At 47.9% G+C, this 17224-nt stretch overlaps 8 protein-coding genes across 8 annotated transcripts; 4 read left to right on the top strand and 4 right to left on the bottom strand.

The window, feature by feature from the left end:
* Positions 1-1390: 1390 nt before the first annotated feature.
* On the bottom strand, positions 1391-3452 carry EURHEDRAFT_458729 (uncharacterized protein; the record flags this gene model as incomplete). Its single annotated transcript, XM_040784531.1, has 9 exons — positions 1391-1532; positions 1582-1780; positions 1832-2065; positions 2115-2291; positions 2344-2521; positions 2572-2768; positions 2820-2990; positions 3095-3305; positions 3354-3452. Coding segments are annotated over 9 exons (1608 nt in total), but the record flags the coding sequence as incomplete, so codon positions are not given.
* A 41-nt stretch (positions 3453-3493) lies between these two features.
* On the bottom strand, positions 3494-4223 carry EURHEDRAFT_458628 (uncharacterized protein; the record flags this gene model as incomplete). Its single annotated transcript, XM_040784521.1, has 3 exons — positions 3494-3745; positions 3795-3965; positions 4035-4223. The coding sequence occupies 3 exons, from the start codon at positions 4221-4223 to the stop codon at positions 3494-3496; spliced, it is 612 nt and encodes a 203-aa protein (XP_040637821.1).
* A 620-nt stretch (positions 4224-4843) lies between these two features.
* EURHEDRAFT_403833 (putative NAD+ kinase) lies at positions 4844-6510 on the top strand (the record flags this gene model as incomplete). Its single annotated transcript, XM_040780257.1, has 4 exons — positions 4844-4873; positions 4923-5982; positions 6030-6306; positions 6354-6510. The coding sequence occupies 4 exons, from the start codon at positions 4844-4846 to the stop codon at positions 6508-6510; spliced, it is 1524 nt and encodes a 507-aa protein (XP_040637820.1).
* Positions 6511-7572: 1062 nt separating this feature from the next.
* On the top strand, positions 7573-8407 carry EURHEDRAFT_378758 (trafficking protein particle complex subunit 5; the record flags this gene model as incomplete). The annotated part of the gene is made up of 2 exons (XM_040779100.1): positions 7573-7850; positions 7906-8407. The coding sequence occupies 2 exons, from the start codon at positions 7573-7575 to the stop codon at positions 8405-8407; spliced, it is 780 nt and encodes a 259-aa protein (XP_040637819.1).
* A 25-nt stretch (positions 8408-8432) lies between these two features.
* EURHEDRAFT_108056 (uncharacterized protein) lies at positions 8433-10182 on the bottom strand. Its single transcript, XM_040777683.1, has one exon. The coding sequence runs from the start codon at positions 9989-9991 to the stop codon at positions 8564-8566; it is 1428 nt and encodes a 475-aa protein (XP_040637818.1). The 5' UTR covers positions 9992-10182; the 3' UTR covers positions 8433-8563.
* A 138-nt stretch (positions 10183-10320) lies between these two features.
* On the top strand, positions 10321-10983 carry EURHEDRAFT_481546 (putative ssDNA binding protein Ssb3). The gene is made up of 3 exons (XM_040785509.1): positions 10321-10666; positions 10731-10785; positions 10832-10983. The coding sequence occupies exons 1-3, from the start codon at positions 10427-10429 to the stop codon at positions 10903-10905; spliced, it is 369 nt and encodes a 122-aa protein (XP_040637817.1). The 5' UTR covers positions 10321-10426; the 3' UTR covers positions 10906-10983.
* Positions 10984-11065: 82 nt separating this feature from the next.
* Positions 11066-15329, bottom strand: EURHEDRAFT_503121 (putative GATA transcription factor (Ams2)). Its single transcript, XM_040785788.1, has 4 exons — positions 14838-15329; positions 14615-14768; positions 12512-14565; positions 11066-12452 (listed from the first exon to the last, which is right to left on the bottom strand). The coding sequence occupies exons 1-4, from the start codon at positions 14875-14877 to the stop codon at positions 11302-11304; spliced, it is 3399 nt and encodes a 1132-aa protein (XP_040637816.1). The 5' UTR covers positions 14878-15329; the 3' UTR covers positions 11066-11301.
* A 148-nt stretch (positions 15330-15477) lies between these two features.
* On the top strand, positions 15478-16479 carry EURHEDRAFT_413742 (mRNA splicing protein SMD2). The gene is made up of 4 exons (XM_040782241.1): positions 15478-15563; positions 15650-15682; positions 15789-16037; positions 16099-16479. Exons 1-4 carry the CDS (start codon positions 15541-15543, stop codon positions 16139-16141), a joined length of 348 nt encoding a protein of 115 aa, XP_040637815.1. The 5' UTR covers positions 15478-15540; the 3' UTR covers positions 16142-16479.
* The last annotated feature ends 745 nt before the right edge of the window (positions 16480-17224 follow it).

The following is a 17224-nucleotide window of genomic DNA, read 5'->3' as shown; positions in this document are numbered from 1 at the left end:
GGTAGCTATTAGATGTTAATGAATTGATATTCCTATCTAAACCAACTAGTATGTGACGGTTTGACGTCGTGTCTATGGTTTGACGTCGTGTCTACGACTCGACGCTGCGTCTACGACTAAGTATGACAAATGAATTGAACAAAGTCGACATGGATAGAACCATACCGTACAGTCATCTATAAATAACCCCTTCATCTGCTAGATAGAATTCCTTTCCTTTTGCTTCTTCAGATTCGATATTCCCGTCGATGGCTACTAGTTGGTTTAGATAGGAATATCAATTCGTTAATATCTACTAGCTACCGAGCCCGTGACATAGTAGCCATCAATGAGAATATCAAATCTGGAGAAAGAAAAGGAAAGGAATTCTATCTAACAGATGAAGGGTTTTTTATAGACAGCTGTACGGCAGGGCTCTATCCATGTCAACTCTATTCAATTTGTTTGTCATAATTAGTTGTAGATGCAGTGTCAAGCTGTAAACACAACATCAAGTTGTCACAATTTCTTTCTATATTGAAATGTTAGGGTTTGAACTCAAGTTGTCTTAACCTAAAGCTACCCTTTATTATACAAGAAGGAATTGTTGAAGAAGAAACAAATAGAGCTGAGACAGAAGCCTTTTTCTATGGTTGTACAGGAATGATATTCCAAATAGTATTCTCTGTGGTCCCTCTCAGAGGTCAGCAGTTGGATGAAGGGGTCGCTGGAAGTTTTTGTATGCCAGGGGATCGTATGACAGTCATTGATAGTTTTTTTGGGCCCTTTCTGGCTGCTTTATGTGCTGGCCTTGGCAAAACAGTCATCCTTTGGGTTCATACGCGAACCCTATAACATGAAAGAGGAAGGTTAAATGGAACTATTTAAGGGTGGGAACTAGTCCTCCCTCGTATAGCCTGAAGTTGCTCCTCAAGCTCTAATTGCCTTTCCAATAACCTTACCCGCTCTCTATCATATTCCAGATCTTCTTCTTGCTGTTGGGTTTGATATTGGAATTGAAGATTAGTCATTGCAGTCTGTTGCAGATTTGGTGTCCTGAGAAACTAGTTAATGTATGGACTAGTGAACTAGTATATGGAGATGACGTACTGCATATGAGTTGATCTTGCAGATGGGGAATTGACAGACTGTCTATTTATATGAGTATGGAACTAGTTCCGAACTGGTCCTTAACATACCTTGACCTTAAGGATACCACAGATGGTGACCTCGAAGCCTGACCTCTAGAAGAATGAGAGCTACCTCTTCTTCTTGCAGGTATAAATCCAGAGGAGCTAGACTGAAACAGGATATCATCTCCTATATCTGACTGTCGAGAATTGGAATGATTGGCCTGTTTTCTTTTGCGTGCATCTGTATAGAAGTTAGTAAACTAGTTCCAGGAACTAGTTTAGGAAACTGGTTGCGTACTCTCATTACCCAAATGATTGTAATATCGGGTCTCTAGGCTATTATCTCTGGAATTGTGATAGACTCCGAAGGCCACTCTAGCATTGTACTGGTCAATATCACGTTGATCAATCGTGAAAGACCTAGACTTATTAGAATGTTTTGGAACTAGTTAGGAACTAGTAAACATACCCTAATGTGGCACCAAGCAAAGAATCATATACACCCATCCAGTATGACTTATAATGACTCTGCTCAACAGCATTCGTAATATTCCTTGTAGATTCAAAGAAGGTAGGGTTCATCAAGGAACAAGATTTATTTAGACCAGCTGCAATAACAGGGTGTTTTTTATGCTCGGCCCACTGAACAATCTCTGAACTCTCATTATCTACAGAGCTAGTTAGAAACTGGTTTAGTTGATAACTAGTTCTCCACTTACCTTGTAAAAGTGCAATCAAATGATAATAGTCATCTTCACTCTCACAAGATAGAAGACTTTTCATTCTAAACCAGGGAGAATGATACGGCTCTTCAGATCCTAAATCCATATCTGATCCCAATAGCCTAGTGATTGTTCGCTTGAAGTGAACATGGCAAAAAATAATGACATTTTTGAGCTGCCATGTCCACGGTCGACATAATGGATCAAGAGATTGAAGGTAGTGGCCAAGACCTGAGAACTAGTTAGCAACTAGTCATGAAATAACTGGTTTATCACTCACCAGACATTTGCTTTGCATCCATATCAACCACAACAGCTTTTATCCCACTATTATGTAAATAATGGAACTCGACTGGTCTCCCACATACTTCAGAAATAAGAGAGAACACTTGTTGGAATAAAAGCCTATAGCTTTCAGCCGTTTCCTGATTGATAAAGACCCGGAGCAGTGTGAAGACTAAACTAGTTAGCACCTAGTTTTGGAACTAGTTCTAATATCAAGAGCTCACCCTTGTTATGATCAGGAAGAAATGTTGCAAAAATCACCTCATTAAAGGCTCCCTTGACCCTCTTATAGGACATATCCACCTCAAAGCTTGATAGAGAGGCTAGAAATTGAATTTGTTGGTCAAATCCACAAATGATCATAATACAATCATTTTCTGCAAATATTCGCCGTACATAGGTCTAAACTAATCAGTATAGAACTAGTTCTCCACTGGTTCACCAAACATTACCTGATATTTTACATTTCGTTGGCGCTCAAAGACCACCCCATTAAAGTCCCTTCCCTGGGGAAATAGCAGAGCTCTTATCTTAGTGGTAAGAGCTGAAAGTTTGTCTTGATTTACAAAGCTATAATGGATCTGAGAGAGTTCCTTTCCATCATACCTCTGACAGAATTCCTTCAGCTGTGGGCTGCGGAGGAAAGTGCCTGATAAACCAGTTAGTAACTAGTCCTCAGGATGAAGTGATTAATACTTACTCAATGTCAGATCTGGATTTCGCATGCGCTTCATCAAGTCGAGAATCTCATCTAAAATGATTTGTGGTGGCTTGGTTGGAGGTGGGGGAGGATGAGAATGAGTGCCAGTAGATAAAAAGATAGCATATGGACACTCATCTAGATCCAATGGAATAAGAACCCTAAAAGAGACTTTACAGCCCATCATTGTCATTTTTCCTGGACCTTGGGGATGAGATACACCTATAGTAACTGGTTAGCATCTTGTTCTGGGAATAACTAGTTTAGATACTTACCACATGTTGGACGGCGGCTTGTTTTCTGTTCAATAACACCACATAGCTCATTATCGAGGATCGGACTCTCTGATTCAAAAAGACTCTGTAAAAGAGGAACATCATAAGACACAGATGACGAGCTCAGATTTAAGAAGAAGTGCAGAGTCTTATTATCTGCTAAAAGGCGATTAGCACAGGTAATAAATGGATGGCAAACCCCGGCAATATCCTTAACTAGTTAGCATCTAGTTCACCATATCAGAATTTAGTAACTCACTGGTCTGAATCGCCCAAATATAGGACGACAGCCAGGCTGTGGAAAGGAACATCCATTGTTAACTGCAAATCGTTTCTGAATGGCACGAAAAACACTGTGAGTGAACTAGTTAGTAATTAGTTCTAGAGATTAACAGTCAACTAGTTGACATGCCTCCGGGACCGTCGCTCCTCCATAGAAGTGTCTCTTTGAATCAATTGAGCATGAGTATCTCTTATATGTTCAAATATTGATTCTGTAGCATGCGTATGACTCAACCCTTCTAATTCTGAGGAAAGATATTCACATCTTCTAACCCCAGTACACTGAAGAGCATATCTCTTGACCTGACATCTTAGGAAAGTTGAGTATGTTTCACGGCTTGAACCCACACGCCGGTGAGAGTATTGAAACTAAACCAGTCAGTAACTAGATATTAGAGGTAAACTAATTCTATCTTACTGATGTCAATGCTTTTCCAATAACATCAGGATGTAGAGCACGTGTATTGATAATGTATGCATAACCATTGGGATCCGAGGCTGGATAATCGGGCAGAAAATCAATGTATTCAACTTTAGCAGCTGTCATTGGATTCCGGGCTCCATGGCTTAAAACAGTGAGTGGTGGCATCTACATAAACTAGTTAGTAACTAGTAAAAACTGGGTGTACTCCACGTATATATGTATATATATTTGTACCTGATTTGGTGGGGTAACATCGTGTCTTGCAGTATTCCGATCATGTAAAATCTGCTCGTTTTGTTCATCATATAGACTGGATTCAGAGATAGAATCCGGTACAGTAGATGAATCAAGATTAAGATCAATAAGATCATTGATCAATGTATGATCATTCTCAAGGTAATCATAAACATTGATCGTTTCCATGATGAGAACTAGTTGTACGAAATATGTACATGGTACGTTACAGAGTGCGGTAAGGCCAGGGTGGGCTGAGCTTTTATGTTTGAGGTCACATGTGCCAAGAGCCCCACTTTGAGGGTGGGCTGAGGTCTGCGGTCGGGTGGCCTCAACTGTAATCTGGCTGCATTCGGCATTCAGGGGTCATGTGAAGTCAGGTGACTTGTGCTGATGCTGATTTCCTATTCTAGACGGTTACATTGACCGGTCACCGATGCAGTCAGTCACACCCATTTTTCAATCCGGACAGACAAACACACAGCCAGCGCTAGACAACGCAGAGACAGGGACAGGGGCTGTCTTGGTTGCTATTGTGATGCTTCGATTGTCTCACTAACCCAGCCTAGCAAACTACTTATAAGCATTCATACACAGCACTGGCCAAGAGTATCCGTAGACACTACATGGTACAGAGTAGACACTAACAAAATGTAACATTCTGAAAACAACATAGTGATATTAATGCATCTACTGAAGCTATCTGAGATTCAGTTCAATAGATCCTGCGGTGATGTCATTCGCCATCTCCTCAATTCCCGCCCGCCGGTATTCAACTCTTGCGTTGTTTGCGCTGCTCATCACTGATAATGGATAACGAGCGACTGTCAGATGCCATAGTACGTCAATTATATACTCATCAATTTAAATAAAACACTAACAAGCTAGAGCGATGGGTCGTCTGCCTGTGACACCGATCCCCAGAATCAGCTCGAAGTCGTCTTCTACCCCGACTCCAGTCACCGTCGCAAATCCTCCCTCGTCGCCGTCGATAATTACCACGCAAAGCCCCAAATCGACAAAAATGAGGATAAAACCGCATGTTTCGTCCATTCCCTCATAGCCGGGGAATGGGTTTCCCCTTCCAGGGGATACCCCGACCCTAGGGGAGATCAACCCGGTTACAGTGCTGATGAGGCTGCCATCCTCGATGATACTACCTTGCCCGCCGGTGATGAGGCAATGCCTGTCGTGAATCTGGGCCCTAAGTCCATTAGCGGACGGGGAACTCCGACCATTGTACAATCTCGACATCTGACCAAGCGTCAGCTGTCCGACATGGCCTGGAACGTGCGCAAACTGTCGAAGAAATTGGGCAGTATCAGACTGAAACTCACCGTCAAGACCGTTTTTCTCGTCACAAAGGCTCACGATGAATCCCTCATTAGTCTGACTCGCAGGGTCACGCAGTGGCTGCTGTCCAAGGAGCGCGACACCCAGTACGTTGTCTACATCGAGAAGCGACTTGAGACACATCCCGACTTTGCGGCATGGCAACTGGAGGAGGAGGAGCCGTCAGCCAAGGGGCGGCTCAAGTACTGGGATCCAAAGTCGGCGCTGGATAACCCGCACCTCTTCGACTTTGTTATCACCTTGGGCGGGGATGGAACCGTACTATATACTAGCTGGCTCTTCCAACGCATTGTCCCGCCTGTGCTGTCATTCTCACTGGGTTCTCTAGGGTTTTTGACCAAATTTGACTTCAATGACTACCAAAGCACGTTGGATACGGCATTTCGGGATGGCGTTGTGGTCAGTCTACGGCTACGGTTCGAGTGTACCATCATGCGGAGCAATCCACAACCTAAAGAGGAGCTCTCAGAGACCAACAAGCGGGATCTGGTTGAGGAATTGATAGGTGAGGAGGTTGAGGGTACTCTGACACATACACCAGACAAGGTCGTTCAAATTTTGAACGACGTGGTCCTGGACCGTGGACCAAACCCAAGTACGTAGCCATGACTGTTTTTGGAGTCTGGTTACTGACACCCGCAGCTATGTCTCAAATCGAACTGTTTGGCGACGATGAGCACTTCACGACAGTGCTCGCAGATGGAATCTGCATCGCCACGCCTACCGGCTCGACGGCCTACAACCTGGCCGCTGGAGGATCATTGTCGCACCCAGAGAACCCCGTGATTCTTGTCACGGCCATCTGTGCCCATACGCTGTCATTCCGGCCGATCATCTTACCGGATACCATTGTGCTACGAATGGGAGTGCCCTATGATGCGCGGACCAGTTCATGGGCCAGTTTTGATGGACGAGAGAGGTATTTTTAACGTTTACACAACCACTGGAATGTGCTAACCATGGTAGAATCGAATTGCACCCCGGAGACTACGTGACAGTGTCTGCATCGCGGTATCCATTTGCCAATGTGCTGCCGCAGGGAAAACGCGGGGAGGATTGGGTGCATAGCATTTCCAAGACACTGAATTGGAATTCTCGACAAAAGCCTAAAGCATTGCATTGATCTTGGATCTATTTTGGATATATTTGCATATGAAATTTTATAGTAGGGCAATTCTTCAGGTGCTCTAGAAGATTCGTCTTTTTTTTTTTCCGCGATGGTTTCCGGGGCAGCCAGACCGCCCTATAAAAACCCGCCGAAATTTTTTCTTCGAATTTTTTTCTCTTTTCCTCTTCGACCACTCTTTTCACCATAGCTGCACAGCAGCTCGAGAATAAAATGGCTATTCACTTTTGCTAAACACTATAGAGCAGTGATTATATCTACTAACTTGGTGAGTTTTATACCTTTTTTTTTTTTTTTTTTCTGCAGCAACATGGCGAGCTCCGCTCGCATGATGAAAACTTTTCCTACATTCGCAGTTTCCACGCTAGTCGTCGTTTGAACCCATTCTAGACGGCGTTGAGCGCTAATTCTTCCTTGGATGTCTGACTCCATGTTGCTTGCTTTTGCATTGTCACTTTCTCGTCGAAATTGAGGTTGAGGTGTGCCATTGCTAACATATACAAGTCTAAGTCCAGGTACATCTTCAGTCTAATACGCTGTACGGGCAATTTGGTGGTCCTTTTGTATGCCATTTGCGCGTTCAGGAGCAGGATAGCTTTGTACAAGTATGGTGGTTATGGTGGATAGAGAGTTGATGATGGGACTACAGAGTAGTCTGTACTGCATCCCCAGTCTCGACGTCCGCCTATATAGCTTTAGAACACTGCAAAAAATATTCAATGGATCTAGTTCGGTCAGTTTGCTTTTCAGATTCAACCATAATTGTAGATCTCTATCAAAATGCACGCGTGGTGCTTTGCGTCTCCGTATCTCGATATCGGAGTAGCCAAAAGGAGTTAACTTTTACAACTCTATTTCACTTCAACCTCCAATGTCAGACTCCGTCAACACTGCTCTCATTGTTCTTCATTGTTGAACTATTTGTCAATTGAACATGCGATGATTCTTTGATCACCCTAAACTAGTCCGTTCTCGATTGACCTCCGTCTCCCCGTTTTATCACCACACCTCCACAACTACCATCACCTCCCCGTATTCGATACCCCAATACAGAGCGCCATGGCACACCCCAGACACGGCTCGATGCTGTCCTTTGGTGGCGGACCTAACAACACCACACCATCCGAAAAGCCTCTATTCCAAAACGCTCCCATTTCAACAGCCTCACAATCGAGCCCCGGTCTGCGCGTACCCTCAAATCGCAAAACCATCTACGACAGACATCTGAATCGCAGCCGCAATGCAGAGCTCAGTCGGGCTAGCTTTGCTTTCCTCTTCTCAGAGATGGTCACCTATGCTCAACGGCGGGTGACGGGTATTCAGGATTTGGAGAGACGGTACTCACCCGCTCCCAGAAGTTATCAGACGGATAGATGCTAACGGTGCATACAGACTAAACGAACAAGGCTACCCCCTTGGCCTCCGTCTTCTCGACCTTCTCTTCTATCGCACCATCGCCGGCTCCTCGTCCTCATCCTCCGCCTCCGCGCTTTCAACCTCCTCCACAACCTCCTCACCTCCCAACCGTCCCCTCCGTATCCTCCCCCTTCTCCATCTCATCCACGGCCCCCTCTGGCGTCTCCTCTTCAACCGCCCCGCCGACGCCCTTGAACACTCCGTCTCCCCTGATACCCCGAATGAGTACATGATTACCGACAATGATCCGATGGTGAATACGTATATCAGTGTGCCACGGGAAATGAGCATGCTGAATTGTGCTGCGTTTGTCGCGGGGATTATCGAGGGTGTTTGTGACGGGTGCGGGTTTGAGGCGAAGGTGTCGGCGCATAATCAGCCGTCGGAGATGTGGCCGGGACGGACGGTGTTTTTGTTACGGTTTGGGGAGAGTGTGATGGAGAGGGAGGTGGTGTTGGAGAAGGCAGGTGTTAAGTAGCGTTTGAGTAGGAAGTACAGATCCAGTCTACAGGCGCTAAGCAAGTTGCTCAATTGACAATGTCTTGATATGTGCTGTAGATTCAAACGTACAGGTAACCTAGATATATTCATGCAATGCTCCCCAACGCCTATGCAGCAATTATTATACACTGAATCATGTCTCTGTCCGTCTGCGCTTGTCCCGATCCTCATATGGAGAAGGACTTCGTTTCCTCCCACCGCCACCAGGTCTGTATGAGTCTCCACGGCCCCTTTGTGGAGAAAATGATCGCGACCTCGGCCTCGCCCTCGACGTTGACCTCCGTCGCTCTCTCACAGCACTAGCATTCGCCCCCGTAGGACGAGTCCTCTCATCACCCCGGTCTGGCATGAATCGTTCATCAGTAACCCCAGCCGGCGGCCCATCACGACGACGACGACCATCCAGCCCTTCACCGAAATGTCCGGTATCCTCACTCCTAAGATCGCGATACCGCGTCCGACCCTTCTTGCCTACCTGCGTCAAGTCGCGCACCTGCATGTACTGCGGTAGTGTCTCGCGGGAGACCTCATCGACGAACTTCCGGCCCATGACATTCCGCTGATCGAGACCCTCGCGCTCAAGATCACCACGAAAGAACGCACCTTTGTGGAAATACCGTTGCATGAAACCCGGTTGTCCACGCGTAGCGTCTTTGTCCTCCTTCTGCTTCGCGAGGAACTCCCGATCTTCGCGGTCGCGCTCCTCTGCTGTGAGATTCCTCCGTCGCTCGATCTCCTCGCGCTCTTTTTCAGATTCCTCAATCGCCTCCCGCTCGCGCTTGACACGTTTCAACTCCCGAAGCTTCCACGCTGCATGTTCTGCCTCCGGGTCGAGACCGTCCGTATCATCGATGGCAGCTTCTTCGGCGACTTCGGCTTCATCATCGTCCCATTGGCGGTTTGCGGCGCTGCGTTCCAGCGCAGTTTTCTCGAGTTGTTCGCGGATTAGCATGTCGGCTTTCTCCTTCCGTTGTGCTCTCTGGGCTTCTGCTTCGGCGGCGGTGTCTGCTTCCGTCGTGTCCTGGGTAGCATCTGGTTTGCGCTGGTTTTTCTTAATGAACGTAGGTCGGAGGAGGACGCGTGGTTGTTCGTCTTCGGAGCTTTCTTCCTCGGAACTTTCTTCTGATTCCTCCTCTTCTTCCTCGTCTTCGTCTTCGTCTTTAGCTGTAGGAGCAGGTGCTTGCGCCCCAGTAAGCGTCGCTACCTTCGCCAGAGCTGCCCCTGGAGCACCTTGCTCATCCTCCTCATCCTCAGTAACAAAGCCATCCTCATCATCCGGCTCCTGCTCCTCAATTTTCACATCCTTAACACCTTTCGTAATCGCGCCCGCAGGAAACGAACTCGCCTTCGGCTTCTGCTGCTGCTGTCTTTGTCGCCTCTGTGCCTCCGCACGTTTCCTCCCCTCATCCTCCTCTCTCGCCTTCACGGCGGTCTCATCTTCCTCGTCTTCGTTTTCGTCTGAGGACGGTTCTTCGGCGATTGGTTTTCCGGGGCGGTAGCGGGCTGGGCGAGTTGGGTTTGCGGTCATGCCGCGGTGATGGGAGGGGAGGGGAGGTGGCATTGTTGTTTGTTTTTGGAGGTTGGGAAATAGGTGTGGTCAAGTGGTATGGTGTTGATATCGGAGCTATCGACAATTTGACGTCCGAAGTTGTCACGTGATGGACTTTGCAATAAGAGATTTATTCTTGTGAGGGAAAAGAAAGAAAAGAGAAACAGATACTGGATATAAAGGCATTTCTCACTGTATTTCTTGATACCTATGGTAGAACACCAGCGCAATCGTAGAATTGAATAGTCGCCAATCTGGGTAATATCAATCTATCGTCACGTGTCTACGCGTCGCGCGCGACACCACTGCATTTCCACCATCCAACTTACAGCTACAGTGGCCAACACCAACATCAACATATTCTACAGAGCACTTCTCTTAATTTACAAATACTAAACGACCCCCACCGAAAAAAAAAAGCCACTCTATACCCAGAACAAAAGCAAAATGTCACTCCAAACCCCCCGCGTCCTCCCCGCCCACCTGCACGCCTTCCACCCCTCCAGCGGCGCCAATTCAACACACACAATCCGCCTGCTCGGCACCGTATCCGCACTACACGGCGACACAGCAACGATAACATGTGGTGGAAACGGGGACGTCACGCTTGTTCTACGCCCAGACTCGCATCTGCAGATGGGAAAGTTGGTGGAGGTTGTTGGGAAGGTTATGGATCTTGAGGGGGGTGTATGTTTTCCTTCTCTGGTTTTTTGGGTTGCATGGTATAAGGAATCGAAACTAATGAGTGCAGGGTCTTGGCGTGAGGGTTCTTGGGACAACGGACTGGGGGAATTCGGCTGATTGTGGTATGTTGACTTATTCTTTGGGTGTATACAGGTGCTGACGGGGAAGATTACAAAATTTATGAAAAGGTCGTCGAGGCTACGCACAAGTTGAAGTCTATTTTTTATGATTCGAATGAGTAATGACGTTGTTTATGGTTATGTTTAGCTATAATGAAGACTTTGACAATACATATGGCACCAACGAGCTTGAGTAGGCGTATGTATGTAGGGGCTGAAAGCCAATGTATTTGCACATCATCCCGAAGACATATACACACTACACTATGAACAGAGTAAAAATCGAGCGTATTTTTCAATCTTATTTATTGAGATATCAAGACCAAATTACTGGCATAACCAAAACCTGACCGTATGCAAGACCATATGCGAGCCCCTAAACAAAAGGAAATTCGTAACACCAAGTAGAACATAGTCACCGTAGACTTGGAATAAATCAAAAGAAGGCCACCAAACGCCATCGCTAAAATCGCATAAAGAATCGAATAAAAAGTAAAAGAGAAGCAGCTTTTAACATCGTTAGGCCGAAGCCGAAGCATCATTGGGGCTTGCATGGTTTTCTTTGTCGTCGTTGCTTTTGACTCCCAAACCCAGAAAATCAGATCCAAACAAACCGGATTCGCTAAACGGATTGTTCTCATTTTGGAAATTAGGATCAGACAAAATCATATTGATGAGATCCTGGTCATCTCCGTTCGGTTGGTCTGCATCGGATCCCATGGGAGATACATAGTCGGACGCCATCCAGTCAGCCCAGTCGCCGTTCTTGGAAGGGTCAAATAAAAAGGATGCGTCTCCGTTGGTACCATCTTCAAAGATACCCGCGATATTGTCCAGTGAGTTACCGGGCAGCGACGAAAAGGTATCGGAGCGTGGTGGCTTAGGAGTCTTGTTCAGACGCGATGGACTTTCTTGAATGCGCTGAAGCTTCTGCGCAGTGAGCTTAGTCGGGCTCAAGTCAGAGGGATCGACGTCCTTGCGCCGAGAAGTAGGCGAGTTGTAGGGCAGCGCAAGTCGCTTATCACCCAAACGTGGATTACGCCTCCTAGGCGTCGGGCTCGCGGGGAATCCCAGCTCGAAACCAGGCCCTTCGAACAAGCAATTCAGATCGCTGTGGACCCCAGGCACATGGTTCTCCTTATTCTGAGGCCGTTTATCAGACTCGCGAGAGGCAATACGAGGGCTGCGCCGTGGGCTGTTCACAATGGAATCGCCGAGAACCTTCAGAGGCCCTTCATTTTGAGAAGGAAAAAGATTCCTCCTCACCGGCTTCGGTGTGAGACTGTTCTCACTTGTCATCGGTGCATTCCGCGCCGGACTGGACTGAATTGCCCGTCGCAGGGTTTCCATTGGATCTTGATCCTTCCGATGTTCCAGGCTGTTCGCGCGGCGCCGTTTTGATGGCAGATTTTGCCCCTCATTGTCGTCCTTGTCATTCTCTGTATGAGTAGGTCCTTCTTCGGCTGGCGACGACGCATCAGTGCATCCTGGGGAGGACGTGGCGGGCTTTGCGGAGAGTGGATGGATGCGGGCTGCGGCGTTCATATTCGACAGAGGACCAGTGCGTCTCTGGGATCGCTTTCTTTTGCTGCTGTTCGCATTTTGCGTTTTGTTGTTCCATTTGTGTTCAGGTCGCATGCTTTTGAACTTTTGGAGCCAAAGACCACAGGCTTATCTGTAAGTTAGCATTTGCAAACTCGTGACATTCCTTCCGTCTGTTAGCACTTACGATTACAAAGAGAGACCTGATCAAAGTCTTTGTCGTTGTCGAGCAGAGTCTTCTTGCAAATTTGGAACTTCGTGACTTTTTCCTCGTCATCTCGGTCGAGAGTCTTCCAGAACAAAACAGTGGTGTCCGCATTTTTGCGCTCGTTGGCATCTTCCTCACTGCCTACCACTTCTTTGAACCAAGCTCGACGCCAGGTAGGCGTCTCAATTGCGCCACAGTTCCCACAATAAGGAGGGGCCTGTCCACTGCGAATACACTGGTCAAGACGGGCATGAATCTGTTTTGACCTCCGTGCACCCGTTTTGCTACGGGTTTTACCATCATCATCTGGAATCACAATTGGTGCCGGCGTTTCAGCAGCGGAAATATCACTCATTGGACCAGTGCAGCTGTAAGTAGGCTGTGGGGGAGGCGGTATTGGGTCACTTGCAGGAACTGTGTTCAGAAGCTGCTCGAGTTCACACTGGGAGATGGGCGCAGGGGCCAGAGGTTTGGGTCCCGGCCTAGTGCTGGCCCGGGAAGACGGTCTGGAGCCTGAAGCACTAGCGGGGGCTCGCGGGAGCGGTGGCGCAGACTCTTTGTGATGATGTTCTAGCTCGCTGGTCAAGAAATAGTCGCTCTGGTTCTTGTCTGGAATCGCCGGGGCACTGGCGGGCGAGTTCGCGCTAATGGCAGACCGAACGGTTTGCTTGTTCCGGATGGTGCCATTGGATAGTCCTGTAGTACAGTCATCCAAAGGCGTACCGAGGTCATCATCAAGGAGCTCGTCAATTCCTCCGCTCATGAAACCAGAGTCAGGGTCTGGGGCGAAGTGTGGCAGATTCGGGCTGGAGCGGGCGGGGATCCCACCATCGAGAACGGGAGGGGAAGAAGGCATGTTAAATGAAGGCTCGAAGAGGCCATGGTACCGGGGTTCCTCTGGGGAATGAGCGTTCTGATCGCCAGAAGGTTGATCATCGCTTGGTGGATATGGCGACGTATAGCGGGTGCTGGGCTGGAAGGATTCACGTAGAGAACTGGTCAAGGGTCGTATTCTTCGGGGGATATCATTTGGGCCAGAGATGGGGGTGGGTGGCCGAATGGGCTCCTCGATGGAGTTTTCGACGATACCGCTAGAAGGATTGAGGGGTGTCGGGCGATGAATGCGAACAGAAGCAGCGGTACTTGCTGCTACGCGTAACGAACTTGGCTGTTTTTCGATATTGAAGTCGAACTTCCCTGGCTGCCCTGTCTGATACACCCTGGCTCTCTTGCGTTGTTGCGGGTCGGCAGACTCTTCACTACCACCATAGCCTGATTGAACAGAACCCCTGCGGCCGGCGAATGACATCTGAGTGGGAAATTCGGAGTCGTGCATGGAAGCACTGGACGATGGGCGAATCAGGTCGTGCTGCGACGATCTGTTTTCTGATCCCAGTTGTTGGGACTGTGGCTGTGGTTGCTGCTGGAGTGACTGTCGTTGCGACGAGAGTTGTCCTCCAGGTGTCGAGTGTCTGCTGGGCGGGACAAATGATGCCGACGACTGGGCAGGGGACAGAGCCCGGAAGGACTCAGTGGGAGTCATAGCAGGGAAGTCCCTCGGGGTTGACCCCTCGCTAAGTATTTGGTGGAATCTCTCGATACCGGCATGGTCCATGGGGGAGGAAACTGTCCGGTCCGGTTGCTGAGCCCTGAGACCAGCCAAGATGTCGGGATTCTGGCGGATATAGTTTGTCCATGCCTGAGGGTCGAAGCCATGGGGGATGATGTTGCTGAGCTCCCGGTATCGTTGCATGCTGTCAAAGTATTCACTTTGTGAAGCAGTGGGAACGGGCACAAGGCGCAGTTTAACCTCTAAAGTCTCCTGAGCACCTTTCGAGAATAAACCTAACACATTTTTGCACACTTGACCGGTGATCATGGTCTTAGATTGACTATCGAGCGCATCCGAGTTCGAAGTGGATGAGGCAAGGACCCATGATAACATTCCCTGTCCGACTAGAGGCGTCTCATATTCCGAGTAATCGTAGGCATACACGGTGTAATCTTGACCGAGATTTGCTATGAGTTCGGGACTAGAAATGTATTAGCATTGGGAGTGCTATGATGGCAAGCAAGACAAACCTTGCGGACACAATGGCTTGAATGCAGGTCTTGAGCTCGACGACGCCAATCTGAGTCTTCTCGTCCAGATAAGCTGTCTGGAGTTCGAGAAGATTGGGCCACCGAGCCAGGCAATTTGTCTTGTTTGCATCGTCGAATGTATAAAGTACCTTCACTATGATCCCTCAATTGCAAACATTAGCCCCTCCCCTTTCGACGACCTCAATTGGGATGGACAACTTACGCCTCATGGGCCGGACGGATATTCCGTCCTGGGATTCCATTCCACCAGATGAGATTTAACCATAAGCAGATGTAGGGATCTGAAATACCGAGGGAAAAGGTGCTGAAGAAAGTGACAGGAAGCGGCGGACGGCTGGCAGTTCAAATTGGCTGAAAGACGCGGATATCGAGGGACGCGGAGCAAGGATGGGATGGAAAAGAAAGCAAGGCTTGGAAGATAATCGAGGTGTCAATTCCCTTTCTGCCAACCTGAAGCGGGGATTTCGTCAACTAGGGGATGATAAGGTCGTAGTATACGCGGTATGCAGCGGTGGGATGAAGAGCAATCGAGGGGAATGCGAGCTGCAGAAGTACGAAGGACGAGAATGGCAGTCGGAAGACGAAATACGGCAATTGAAGTTCGACTTGCAGGCGGTAGGAAGCGGTTGTAGAAGAAAAGGAGCGTGGAGGAGAGAAGAGAAACAGAAAAGGGTAAAATAGAAAAGAAGCGACGCCTTGCGTTTGGAGATGTCGAAAAGCGTGTCTCCGTTTGACGCGACGTGACGCTCCGCGGGAAACAAACACGACAAACACGCGTATCACGTGATGCATGCCAAGAGCTCGGGACGGAGCCAAGTTCAGTTGAGAGAAGCTGCAGTTGTTGGAGAAGAGAAGAAAGAAAAGACCTAAACAGCAGCACTTTCGCTTTCTTATATCTGGTCATTATGTCTGCTGAACCCAAGATCCAGTACGTCTTACAGCCTTATGAGTCATCTAGTCTCTTTTTCTCTTTATCTGGACGCGGTATCGTGCTAACCATGTGTCTTCACTTAGAGATCTGCTCAACAAGCCCAAGAGCGAGCTCACGTACGTGTCCTCCTGTTTGATCCTCTGCCCCTCGTTTATCTATCGCTTATCGCGTCGCATCGCATCGCATCGCATGGATCATCCGGAAGTCAGCTGACCATCCTAGTGAATATGAGGTCGCTCTGGTGGAGGAACATGAAATGACCGCAGGCCCTCTGTCCCTCCTGCAGACCGCGACGCGCACCCACACTCAAGTACTCATCTCATGCCGGAACAACCGCAAGCTGCTCGCGCGTGTCAAGGCTTTCGACCGTCACTGCAACATGGTGTTGGAGAATGTCAAGGAGATGTGGACGGAAAAGCCCAAGGGCAACAAGGGAAAGGGAGTTAACAAGGACCGATTCGTGAGCAAGATGTGCGTATTTTCCCCAAGAAATATGTTGTTTTTCATGTCGGATGGTGGCTAATGGCCATAGGTTTTTGCGAGGCGACTCTGTCATTCTTGTTCTGCTCAGTTGAATGGTTTGCTCTTTGGTTATTTCACGTGCGATCTATACGGACCTATACAGGTCCTCTCTACGACGAGCCCGTCGTCGGCAGTCCGATAATTCTACCTAGCCGGACGAGGTTTGACACGACACACAAGAGTTTTGTATGACGCGGAGCTTTCCTCTTCCTATCTTCTCAACCTGTTTGATATTTCATGTCGATATGGGGACAAGGCGTTAGTGGTGTAATTCAACAAAAGTGATAAGCATCACGTGCGTCAATCTGAGGCTGTAATCGTGCATAGTATACTGTATCTCGTAAAATAACTTCCATACATCCTTGACACCTGACAACTGACAACTGACGCAATAATGAGTCTTACACTTATAGTCAATTCCCCGCACTGTAGGCTGGTAATTCCATTCCGTTCTTTGTGCTGCACACAACCTGTACTGCACATAATCAGCGTCTCGGCACGAGTTCTTTTATTGTGCTCCTACTTGTATGTCAGTTACTCCACATGGAATATTCCATACGCCGGGGAATTGCATTCAAACTCCGAGCGCACATCTTGCGACACGAATACTATTCCGGAGTACGTACATAGTACTAACCGGTATATCCCGATTGGACAGCCTAATCGACTGAACCTTGTTTCGACATATACTTGTACTTGTCACTATCCCTGCTTATACAGAGTTGTAATAGTAGGCGGGGTAATGTTCCATCATTAATCATTGACCATATCCATGCATCTAACCTTGCCTCATCTATTACAACACGGTCCATCCGGAAGACTAAGCGAACTATCCAAAACAGGAAAAGGGTACCAAACCCCACCCGGGTCGATCGACCCCACATTTTCCCATAAATAGCTAGGCTGCATGCGTCATTTCCGCATCCGGACGAGGTCATCTGAACCGTCTGAACAAGGAAGATCCGAAAATAACCTAACCTAAGCTTAGTCTTTCCGTTCCCGTGGCTTCTCGGCTTCTACGTGTCTTCCGCCACCTAACCTCGGCAATCGCAATTGAGTCATACATCATCATGTATTATGATTAATATACCAACTATCATAACTAATCTGTACACGAAGAAAAAGAATCGGGTCGG

This window comes from Aspergillus ruber, assembly GCF_000600275.1.
Source record: "Aspergillus ruber CBS 135680 unplaced genomic scaffold scaffold00018, whole genome shotgun sequence".
NCBI classification, from domain to species: domain Eukaryota; kingdom Fungi; phylum Ascomycota; class Eurotiomycetes; order Eurotiales; family Aspergillaceae; genus Aspergillus; species Aspergillus ruber.
Note: the sequence above shows the minus strand (reverse complement) of the source record. Positions and strands in the feature narration are given on the sequence as shown.

Coding starts and splice junctions, on each gene's coding strand:
- EURHEDRAFT_503121 (XM_040785788.1), bottom strand. CDS start 14,877: ATGGAATCCCAGGACGGAATATCCGTCCGGCCCATGAGGC. Junction 14,566..14,614: donor CAAGCCATTGTGTCCGCAAG/GTTTGTCTTGCT, acceptor ATACATTTCTAG/TCCCGAACTCATAGCAAATC. Junction 12,453..12,511: donor TCAGGTCTCTCTTTGTAATC/GTAAGTGCTAAC, acceptor CTTACAGATAAG/CCTGTGGTCTTTGGCTCCAA.
- EURHEDRAFT_108056 (XM_040777683.1), bottom strand. CDS start 9,991: ATGCCACCTCCCCTCCCCTCCCATCACCGCGGCATGACCGCAAACCCA.
- EURHEDRAFT_413742 (XM_040782241.1), top strand. CDS start 15,541: ATGTCTGCTGAACCCAAGATCCA. Junction 15,564..15,649: donor TCTGCTGAACCCAAGATCCA/GTACGTCTTACA, acceptor GTCTTCACTTAG/AGATCTGCTCAACAAGCCCA. Junction 15,683..15,788: donor AAGCCCAAGAGCGAGCTCAC/GTACGTGTCCTC, acceptor TGACCATCCTAG/TGAATATGAGGTCGCTCTGG.
- EURHEDRAFT_481546 (XM_040785509.1), top strand. CDS start 10,427: ATGTCACTCCAAACCCCCCGCGTCCTCCCCGCCCACCTGCACGCCTTC. Junction 10,667..10,730: donor TTATGGATCTTGAGGGGGGT/GTATGTTTTCCT, acceptor TAATGAGTGCAG/GGTCTTGGCGTGAGGGTTCT. Junction 10,786..10,831: donor GGGGAATTCGGCTGATTGTG/GTATGTTGACTT, acceptor CTGACGGGGAAG/ATTACAAAATTTATGAAAAG.